The following is an 11,230-nucleotide window of genomic DNA, read 5'->3' as shown; positions in this document are numbered from 1 at the left end:
GCCAGGATGGTCTCGATCTCCTGACCTCGTGATCCGCCCGTCTCGGCCTCCCAAAGTGCTGGGATTACAGGCGTGAGCCACCGCGCCCGGCGACTTCAGCACTTATTATGAATGGTATTTGTATCTTAAATACTTCCACAGTAGACAATTCAGACATACACACACACACAAACCATAACACAAATAGTTTTACACATACATTTAAAACTAAATAAATCACCTCATGTGATTTAAATGAGAAAAATGAACTACTGACTTTTTTTCGTTTCTCAAATGCTACCACAAGAATTCTCACAAGCTATCAGCCCCAAATCTATCTTTTCCAGTATTTTGTGATAGCTGGTAGGTAGGAAAGTCATCCTGGATGACACGTTAGTTCCCATTCGTGTCACCCTTAGGTAATAGATATGATCCTTAAAGGCCTTAGTTCCACTTTAAATACTTCATCTTGGATTTGCTCCACACTGATTTGTCCAAACCAATTGTGAGGTATTTACCTATCAACAGAAGAGCTGCATCCATCACTGCTGCACCATTCAGCATAGTAGCCATCAAAATATCATGGCCAGGACAGTCAACAAAGGAAACATGTCTAACAATTGAGAAATAACAATCAGCCTTAACATCAATCACTACTTAAACATGCTAGTTACAGATTTTTTAAAGTTAAATCAACTTAGGAAATAATCTTATTGGTATAAAATGGTTACAGGGCTTGGTGTTTCTAGAACTTGGAAATAAGTTCACCAGCTGATTAAAACCACTGCAGATTACAAAGCAAATTAAATTAGTTATGTGCAGAACAGAAGATAAAGAAACTCCCAAATCCAATGAAAGTGAAAATGGTATAGAATAATGGTGTAGAGTATATACTGAGAATGTCATTGATTTGAAAGCTAAAACTTATAATGACTTATCCCAGCACTATGGGAGGCTGAGGCAGGTGGATCACCTGAGGTCAGGAGTTTGAGACCAGCCTGACCAACTGGTGAAACCTGGCCTCTACTAAGGAAAAAAAAAAAAAAAATTTCCAAAAATACCTGTAGCACCTTGAAAAACTAGAATTGCCCATTTGAAACAGAGATGGCTGCCCTTTCTAAAACAAAACTATGGTATTCATTCAGAGTCACAATTTTTTTTTTAATCGTATGCTCACATTGTCATGATCTAAAACAGAGGTCAGCTCTTAGGCTAAATCTAGCCCACCACCATACCTATTTATACATATATTGCCTACATCTGCTTCTGTAATAGAAGAACAGAAGCAACAGAAACTCTATGGTTTGCAAAGCTGAAAATATTTATCATCTGGCCCTTTGTGGAAAAAGTTTGCTAATCCCCTACTAAGGGCCAGGACTACAGTGAGACAAGCGTAAACTTTAAGAGAATGCCAAAAAAACTCAGTAATCAAGGAAAATGGCCAGGCATGGAGGCTCATGCCTGTAATCCCAGCACTTTGGGAGGCCGAGGCAGGCAGATCACTTGAGGCCAGGAGATAGAGATGAGTCTGGACAATATGGTGAAAGCCCACCTCTACTAAAAATATAAAAACTAGGCTGGGCACAGTGGCTCACACCTGTAATTCCAGCACTTTGGGAGGCCGAGGCGGGTGGATCACAAGGTCAAGAGATCGAGACCATCTTGGCCAACATGGTAAAACCCCGTCTCTACTAAAAATATAAAAATTAGCTGGGCGTGGTGGCACGTGCCTGTAATTCCAGCTACTCGGGAGGCTAAGGCAGAAAAATAACTTGAACCAGGGAGTCAGAAATTGCAGTGGGCCGAGACCACGCCACTGTACTCCAGCCTGGCGACATAGCAAGACTCCCTCTCAAAAATAAATAAATAAATAAAAATACAAACTAGCTGGACGTGGTGGCTCATGCCTGTAATCCCAGCTACTCGGGAGGCTGAGGCATGAGAATTGCTTGAACCCAGAAAGTGGAGGCTGCAGTGAGCTGAGATTGCATCACTGCACTCCAACCTGGGCAACAGAGAGAGACTGTCTCAAAAAAAAAAAGAAAGAAAAGAAAAAGAAAGAAAAATATATGCATTCAATATTTTTAAAAAGTCAAAATTAATGCAAAGAATCAATCATAAACAAAATAAAATGCCATGCTGAGCCAAAAAGTGATACTGAAGCAAGAGACGAAACAAATTCAGTAATATTGAGTCTGCCTTTACTTAAAATTCTGATATTGTTTATCACATTTTTTGCACTAATTCCAAAAAAACTGCATTAAAATATTTATCCTAATTACTGAGTTTTCTGGCATACCTCCACCCCCAGGCCCACTTAAATTTTGGGCTTGAGGTGAAGGCCTCACTTGTCTCTCCCTGGTCCCAGCCCTGCTCCAGTCTAAACATTCCTTGTAGGGCATCTCCAATCCCCATAAACATCACTAGACAGATGTCAGTATCCTGATAAAAACCAGGTATGCAATCATATTCAGAAAATAGATGGGGAACAAGTTCAAGTGTTTTACAGAAGTAATTAGAAATGGCTCTATTCATCTCTATTTAATATACAAAAACAGCACTGTTTAAAAGAAATTCAGGAAGCCTACAAAAAAAATCCCTTCAATCCAATGAGTTGTTTTTCTATTTTGCTTGAGTGATACTTTTAGTTTGGAAAAATTGCAGGTAAGTATTTTAACTTAGGTTTAGATGCTTGACTTTTCAGATTTGCCATAAAAACATAAAACAATGGAAAAACAACAAAACCATTTAGCAATAGGTTCATTGTTTAACATCTCAATATTTCAAAAAGTACAAAACAGAAGACAATAAAATATAAAGTGTAGTGTGCTTAGCAAAAAAGAGGTCACCTGACTAATTTGAAGTTCCCTTTGGTCCCTGCAATGTCTGTAGGAAACTCATCAGGTGTACTGCTTCCACAAGATCTATAACATTCTGGCCGAGGGCAACTTGGGTCATCAAGTTTATAAATCTAAAATTTCAATAAAAAAAGATTTTGATTTATTATCTGCACAAAAATTAAAGTTAGTTTCTCGTTCCACAGTACACAGCTTACCTTAGCATTAGCATATCCAAGCTTGATTGTAATATTTCTTTCTAGTTCATTTTTGAACCTGACGGTGTGAACTCCAGAAATAGCTTTGACAACTGTGGATTTCCCATGAGCTACATGACCAATTGTACCTATGGTCAAAGTTCAAAAAATTAATTCATGTGTATTTAATTACATACCAAATATTTTTTCAAATAGTGTTAAGTGTAGAAGACCCAAAGCCGGCTGGACACGGTGGCTCACGCCAGTAATCCCAACACTTTGGATCACAAGGTCAAGAGATCGAGACCATCCCGGCCAACATGGTGAAACCCCATCTCTACTAAAAATACAAAAATTAGCTGGGCGTGGTGGCACGTGCCTGTAGTCCCAGCTACTGGGGAGGCTGAAGCAGGAGACTCGTTTGAACCCAGGAGGTGGAGGCTGCAGTGAGCCAAGATCACACCACTGCACGCCAGCCTGGCAACAGAGCGAGACTCTCACAAAACAAAATAAAATAAAATAAATAAAATAAAGCCAAAGCCATAACTTACTGTAAATATCAACATAAAACCAACAGTGATTTCCATTTTTCCTCCTCCATACCCCTTCCTACTAGAAACGTGTTCTCATATAGGACTGAAGAGAAACTTCCATGTAACAGCTTTACTTAAAAAACATACTCTGGGACAGACTGGAGTGCAATGCCCTGATCACAGCGCACTGCAACCTCAACCACCTGGGCTCGAGCAATCCTCCCACCTCGGCCTCCTTAGTAGCTGGGACTGCAGGCATGCACCACCACACACAGCTAATTTTTTGTATTTTTTGTAGAGATGGGGTTTGGCCATGTTGCCCAGGACTCAAGCAATCCACCCGCCTCCCAAAGGGCTGGGATTACAGGCATAAGCCACTGCACCTGGCCAGAACTTTATATATTAAGGAACCTTCCAGCATTTCCAGATTAAAGTAAACAGGTATGATGGGCCCTGACACAACAAAAAGGGATTTGTGAACAAACAAGGAAACACCCTAAGTTTAATTGTAATTTGTTCCGTTGATCAAAGTATTGGGTCAATATATGCATAGTAATTCACTTTAACTGGTATAGTCTTAGCATAGGTTGTTCGGAGATTAAGTTATGCTCCGAGGTCACCCCAACCAAAATTTTTAATGCAGGGGCAGTAGTTTAAGGCCTGTAGGCTTATTTGGGCTTTGTTTGCATTAATAAATTAAAGCTCCAGACTGTAATACTGTAACTTTAATAGCCTCATGGTGGGGTCTTTTAACTAGGTTAAAAACTAGTCTTACTTTTTAACTATGCTGTTTGTACAAACTCAAAATGTCCAAAATTTACACTCGGTCAACGTAACTTCTCCTCTAAAGTTCCAGGTGCCAATTAAGAAAAAAAAAACCCTCTACTTAATCACAGCTTGTACATCAAATAAAACTTTCATAAATTCGGCCCTTGAAATAATCCTGTGTGGCAAGTACAGCCACATTTTCACCTCTTCCTTAAACTTCTGATACGTATGACTACATACTGCCTTATGCTATTAAACTTTTCTTATGTCTCCATTTTTTCTTCTTACCAAGTCTGTAAGCTAGACATAGGCAGCATTCTTTGTGCTCCCTTCCCCTGCAAATCTAGCAGGTGCTTTATTCACAAGGACTCAATATCTATTTCTTGAATATGTGAATCCTCATATTATCCAGGTAATCACACAAAAAGTGAGGTTAAAATTAATTGTTGGAGATCAGTAACATCAGGTTTCTTAAGTTACTCTTACCTATATTAATTGTGGCTTGCCTGCTGATAACTTCGTGTGAAAGTGGCGTCAACTTGGTAACATCCTGCAATGAAATATATTCTAAAACACCGCACATAAAACAAATCAGAACTTTTCCTTGACTTTACGTTTGCCATCTACATCTCGCCACCATCTGCACAGCTTTCTACTACTTCTAAAGCGCCTTTCCTCTATCAGTAACTTTGTACTCCTATGGCTGGGAAGCTGTAAGAGCCCTTCATCATTACACAACAGACTACACCTCCACTCAACTATGGGATATCTGGAGATCAGAGGCTCCCCCAATCTTGGGAACCTTAGCACTAAAAGTAATGCAGACAAGACACTCCCTTCCCAGACGTTAAGAGGCTGAAACCGTGACAATCAACATCAAGACTTCCAGCCGAATCCTCCAGAAGCTCGGAGTCCCACGACCGTACACCTCTGCGCCCAGATCCTGCACTGGCCTGGATACAGGCGGCGTGAGCGTGGCTTAAGGCGCCCAGCTACAGGTCTCCCTCAGGTTCCTGAACCATGCTCCCGACACTGACTAGTACCAATGCCACCGGGAGGCTCGGTCATCTCCACTCCCAAGCTCACTCTGCATCCTCCCCAAGCAAAACCTCACCAACGTGGTGAGATCCTGACGCGAAAGATGCGGCTGCCCCAGAGTCACTCCAGCTTCTCCGCCCGCCATGTTGCCAGAAGAGGAAGGAAGTCACCCCGGCTGCCGCCTGATCGTCTGCAGGGGTCCTAGTGCGGGGCGGGGAAGCGGAGGCGGGAAGGCCGAGTATGGGCTCAGGATGGCCGGTTCAGCAGCGGCCTCACTACTTGGACTTCTCTCCGCTTGAATCTGCACAGTGCCTGTCGGTAGGCTTACTGGAAAACACGGTGCAAAGTTGCTGGAGCAATTCGTCGTAGACCTGGTAGATATTTGTGCAGGCAATACTGAGGGCAGCCACCAAACCCCCGCCCCGCCCGGCCTGTGCGAGGCGGGTGATGCAACCCGGCGCGCGCGCTCGTCAGGGAGAGACCATTTCCGTTTCCTGTGGAGTTTCCCGAAACCTGGGAATCAGCTAGGGTGTGAGAACAGAAAAGAGGGAGTGTCCACCCCGCCCTTTTTTTTTTTAATACCGCTTTCTGTAATTTAATAAGGCGAGATCGGCTCGGGGTCCGCGCCCACCAATGACGGGGCTCTTGGCTGGGAAAAGGCCGCGTGCTGAGCCCCGGCGGGTGGCGGGGCGGGCGCCCCCTCGCGGAAGTTTGGTGAAGGGCTCAGAGGGGCAGGGCTAGCAAAATCAAAGTCCCTAGCTTGTTCCCAGAGAGTGATTTCTAGGGCCCGGGAGGTGGGCCTTGGTGACGTTAGACTGCGTTCCCAGTGAATTTAGCTAGGTGTCGTGAGAGCGTCTAAAGTGCGCTGTTTTTTTTTTTTTTTTTCTTAAAGAAGTAGATCCAAAAAAACCTCGATTACTGATAAATCGGTATTTTAAAATTTAAAAATTCTTGACACCTTAACCCACTTTTCGTCGTGTTGAAAAGCATTTGAATGATTTTTTTCTCCTGTGCATTTCTATACAAATTTTGTCATAAACAGCTATTTCTTTTTTTGTTTGCAATAAATTTATTTACATAAAAACATGTGAGACAACTATTATGCAAAATTATAGTAGAGAGAAGTGAAAAGATAATATGAAAGCCACAATGACGAATACTGAGAAGCCAAGCTCACTTTACAATACTTGTAAGTAGTCATCAAGTTAGCTTTTAGGAAATAAATATTATTAATGAGGCCGGGCACAGTGGCTCACGCCTGTAATCCCACTACGTTGGGAGGCCGAGGCGGGCGGATCACGAGGTCAGGAGTTCGAGACCAGCCTGGCCAATATGAAACCCTGTCTTTACTAAAAATACAGAAAAAACAAAAAAAACCCCACAAAAATTAGCCAGGCGTGGTGGTGGGCGCCCTTAGTCGCAGCTACTCGGGAGGCTAAGGCAGGAGAATGGCGTGAACCCGGGAGACGGAGCTTGCAGTGAGTGAGCTAAGATGGCGCCACTGCACTCCAGCCTGGGTGACAGAGCGAGATTCCGTCTCAAAAAATATATATATATATATATTATAAATGAAATAAAAGGGAAATTAGGGAAAATGAGGGGCAATATGAGAAGTGAAGAAAGGAATTCATTAAGGTGATAATTTCTCTGCTACCTCTCTTTTTTTTCCCGACTTTTAAGTTCAGGGGTGCATGTGCAGGATGTGGAGGTTTGTTACATAGGTAAACTGTGTGCCATGGTGGTTTGCTGTGCAGATCATCCCATCATCTAGCTATTAAGCCCAGCATCCATTAGCTGTTCTTCCTGATGCTCTCCCTCCTCCCACCCCCAACCCTCGGACAGGCCTCAGTGTGTTGTTCCCCCGCATGCGTCCATGTGTTCTCACCATTGAGCTCCCACTTATAAATGAGAACATGCGGTATTTGGTTTTCTGTTCCTGCCTTAGTTTGCTGAGAATAATGGCTTTCGGCTCCATCCATGTCCCTGCAAAGCATATGATCTTGTTCGTTTTTATGGCTGCATGGTATTGGTGTATATGTATCACATTTTGTTTATCCAGTCTATCATTGATGAGCATTTGGATTGATTCCATGTCTTTGCTATTGTGAATAGTGCTTCAGTGAACATATGCGTGCATGGATCTTCATAATAGAATGATTTATATTTTGGAGGCTATATACCTAGTAATGAGATTGCTTGGTCAAATGGTATTTCTTCCTCTAGGGCTTTGAGGAATTGCCACTCTGTCTTCCACAATGGTTGAACTAATTTACACCCCCACAAATAGCGTAAGAGCGTTCCGTTTTCTCCACAACCTCACCAGTATCTTTTGTTTTTTGACTTTTTAATGATCACCATTCTGACTAGTCTGAGGTGGTATCTCATGTGGTTTTGATTTGCATTTCTCGAATTATCAGTGATATTGAGCTTTTTTTCCGTGTTTGTTGGCCACATGTATGCCTTCTTTTGAGAAGTGTCTGTTCGTGTCCTTTCCCCAATTTTTAATGGAGTTGCTTTTTATAAACAGCTATTTCAAACCAGAAAAAAAAATGTAAGGACAGGTGAATAAATAAGGATTTAGGTTTTCTGGGCCAGGTGCGGTGGTTCACGTCTGTAATCCCAGCACTTTGGGAGGCCGAGGTGTGCTGATCAGTTGAGGTCAGGAGTTCGAGACCAGCCTGACCAAAATCCTGACCTGGCGAAAACCCTTTCCTAAAAAATAGAAAAATTACCTGGGCGTGGTGGCACGTACCTGTAATCCCAGCTACTCGGAAGGCTGAGGCAGGAGAATCCCTTGAACCCGGGAGGGGGAGGTTGCAGTGAGCTGAGATTGAGACATTGCACTCTAGCCTGGACAACAGAGCCAGACTCCATCTCAAAAAAACAAAAAACAAAAAAAATAGAATTTAGGTTATCTGTGTGTTCATTGAATACTTAAGTAAAATTTATATGAATACGTGTTTTATATCACATAAATTTTTAGTACAACAATTTACCTAAAATAGGAAGTTATGTTTCAATAAATGCAGCCATTAGTTAAGTGATGGTGAAAACTGGAGGTATTCACTTTAATCTTACATTCTTTTTTTCTTTTTTCTGAGATAGAGTCGTGCTCTGTCGCCCAGGCTGGAGTGCAGTGGCACAATCTCGGCTCACTGCAACCTCTGCCTCCTGGGTTCAAGCAATTCCCGTGTGAGGGCCTGCTGAGTAACTGGGATTACAGGTGTATGCCACCATGCGCAGCTAATTTTTTTGTATTTTTACTAGAGACAAGGTTTCACGTTGTTGGCTAGATTGGTCTCAAACTCCTGACCTCAAATGATCTGCCTTCCTCCGCCTTCCAAAGTGCTGGGATTGCAGACCTGAGCCACCGCGCCCCACCTTAATCTTACATTCTAAATATTTATACCAGCCAATTACGAAAACCCACTGAGGTGATTAAAATGTTGGGGTATTATATAGTGGTGATGATTGCACATCTTTGTAAATATGCTAAAAAACAGTGAATTGTACGGTTTAATGGGGTGAATCTTAGGACATGTGAACTTTATCTAAATAAAAAAAATCCGGACAGGCTTGGTGGCTCACGCCTGTAATCCCAGCACTTTGGGAAGCCAAGGCGGGCAGATCACGAGGTTAGGAGTTTGAGACTAGCCTGGCCAACATAGTGAAACCCGTCTCTACTAAAAATACAAAAAACATTTGCCGGGCGTGGTAGTGTGCGCCTGTCATCCCAGCTTCTTGGGAGGCTGAGGCAGGAGAATCTCATGAACCTGGAAGGCAGAGGATGCAGTGAGCCCAGATTGCACCATGGCACTCCATCCTAGGATACAGCGCGAGACTCCGTCTCAAAAAAAAAAATCAAAAAACAAAAACAAAAACCAAAAACTCCAGGGAGATCGTGCCACTGCACTCCAGCCTGGCTGACAGAGACCCTTTCTCAGAGAAAAAAAAAAAATTCAGGCCAGGCGTGGTGGCTCATGCCTGTAATCCTAGCAATTTGGGAAGCCAAAGCCGGAGGATCTCTTGAGCCCAGGAGTTCCAGACAAGTCTGCGCAACATAGGGAGACCCCCATCTCTACAAAAAATACAAAGATTAGCTAAGCGCAGTGAATCACGCCTGTAGTCCCAGCTACTAGGGAGACTGAGGTGGAAGGATCGCTTGAGCCCAGGTTGTTGAGGCTGCAGTGAGCTGCGATCGAGCCACTGCACTCCAGCCTGGGCAACAGAGGAGACCCTGTCTCAAAAATAAAAATGAATAATAAATAATAAAATCCATTGTTAATAGAATAATAATATGCTTCATCGTCAGAAACATTTATTGGAAGTAGAAACGTCACAGGAAATAAAACGTTTATTAATAAAAATAATATAGTTAACAATTACTGAGGCCGGGCGCGGTGGCTCAAGCCTGTAATCCCAGCACTTTGGGAGGCCGAGACGGGCGGATCACGAGGTCAGGAGATCGAGACCATCCTGGCTAACACGGTGAAACCCCGTCTCTACTAAAAAATACAAAAAACTAGCCGGGCGAGGTGGCGGGCGCCTGTAGTCCCAGCTACTCGGGAGGCTGAGGCAGGAGAATGGCGTAAACCCGGGAGGCGGAGCTTGCAGTGAGCTGAGACCCGGCCACAGCACTCCAGCCTGGGTGACAGAGGGAGACTCCGTCTCAAAAAAAAAAAAAAAAAAGCAATTACTGGCACCAGCCAAACAAGTATTAACATTAATTCTCACAAAATCCAATGGGATAGATACTGTTATTCCCATTTTACAGGTGAGAAAACAGTCCTAGAAAGATTGAATAACGGCTAGGCATGGTGGCTCACGCCTGTACTCCCAGCATTTTGGAAGGCCAAGGCGGGCAGATCACCTGAGATCAGGAGTTCGATACCAGCCTGGCCAAGATGGTGAAACCCCGTTTCTACTAAAAAATAACAACAACAAAAAATATTAGCCAGGCGTGGTGGTGGGCGCCCGTAATCCCAGCTACTGGGGAGGCTGAGATGGAGAATCGCTTGAACCCAGGAGGCAGGCAGAGGTTGCAGTGAGCCAGGATCCCACCACTGCACTCCAGCCTGGGTGACAAAGCGAGACTCTGTCTCAAAGGAAAAATAAATAAATAAAAGAAAGATTGAATAACACGCCCAAGATTCTACAGCTAGTAAGCAGCAGACCTGGGATTCACAGTCAAGTATGAGTATACTCTTAAAAAAAAAAAAAAAAAGCTTTTTGAGATTAAATTTACATATTATAAAATTCACCAATTTTAGGCTGGGTGCGGTGGCTCACACATGTAATCCCAGCACTTTGGGAGGCTGAGGAGGGTGGATCACCTGAGGTCAAGAGTTTGAGACCAGCCTGACCAACATGTTGAAACCCCGTCTCTACTAAAACACTAAAGAAATTAGCCGAGTGTGAGGCGCGCCTGTAGTCCCAACTACTCAGGAGGTTGAGGCAGGAGAATTGCTTGAACCCAGGAGGCAGAGGCTGCAGTGAGCCGAGATGGAACCATTGCACTCCAGCCTGGGTGACAGAGCGAGACTCCGCCTCAAAATAACAAAAATAAAATAAAATAAAAAATAAAAAGACCGGGTGTGGTGGCTCAGGCCTGTAATCCCAACACTTTGGGAGGCCAAGGCGAGCGGATCACCTGAGGTTGGGAGTTCCAGACCAGCCTGACCAACATGGAGAAACCCCTCTCTACTAAAAATACAAAATTAACTGGGCGTGGTGGCACATGCCTGTAATCCCACTTCATCGGGAGGCTGAGGCAGGAGAATCACTTGCACCCGGGAGGCGGAGGTTGCCATGAGCCGAGATCCCACCGTTGCACTCCAGCCTGGGCAACAAAAGCGAAACTCCGTCTCAAAAAAAAAAA

General features: G+C 43.6%; 1 protein-coding gene across 1 annotated transcript in view; it reads right to left on the bottom strand.

Annotated features, from left to right (window-relative positions):
* Positions 1-5,817, bottom strand: part of EIF2S3 (eukaryotic translation initiation factor 2, subunit 3 gamma, 52kDa) — a 26,561-nt gene extending 20,744 nt beyond the window's left edge. Inside the window, exons 1-5 of the mRNA XM_011935120.1 lie at positions 5,429-5,817; positions 4,801-4,864; positions 3,035-3,162; positions 2,829-2,950; positions 498-592 (exon numbers count right to left, since the gene is read on the bottom strand). Of these exons, the coding sequence (XP_011790510.1) occupies positions 498-592; positions 2,829-2,950; positions 3,035-3,162; positions 4,801-4,864; positions 5,429-5,497 (478 nt within the window). The 5' untranslated portion in view covers positions 5,498-5,817. The remainder of the gene's footprint in view (positions 1-497; positions 593-2,828; positions 2,951-3,034; positions 3,163-4,800; positions 4,865-5,428) is intronic.
* Positions 5,818-11,230: the final 5,413 nt, after the last annotated feature.

This window comes from Colobus angolensis, unplaced genomic scaffold, assembly GCF_000951035.1.
Source record: "Colobus angolensis palliatus isolate OR3802 unplaced genomic scaffold, Cang.pa_1.0 Scaffold140, whole genome shotgun sequence".
Taxonomy (NCBI): Eukaryota; Metazoa; Chordata; class Mammalia; order Primates; family Cercopithecidae; genus Colobus; species Colobus angolensis.
The sequence above is the reverse complement of the archived record's forward strand: the minus strand, read 5'-3'. Positions and strand labels throughout refer to the sequence as shown.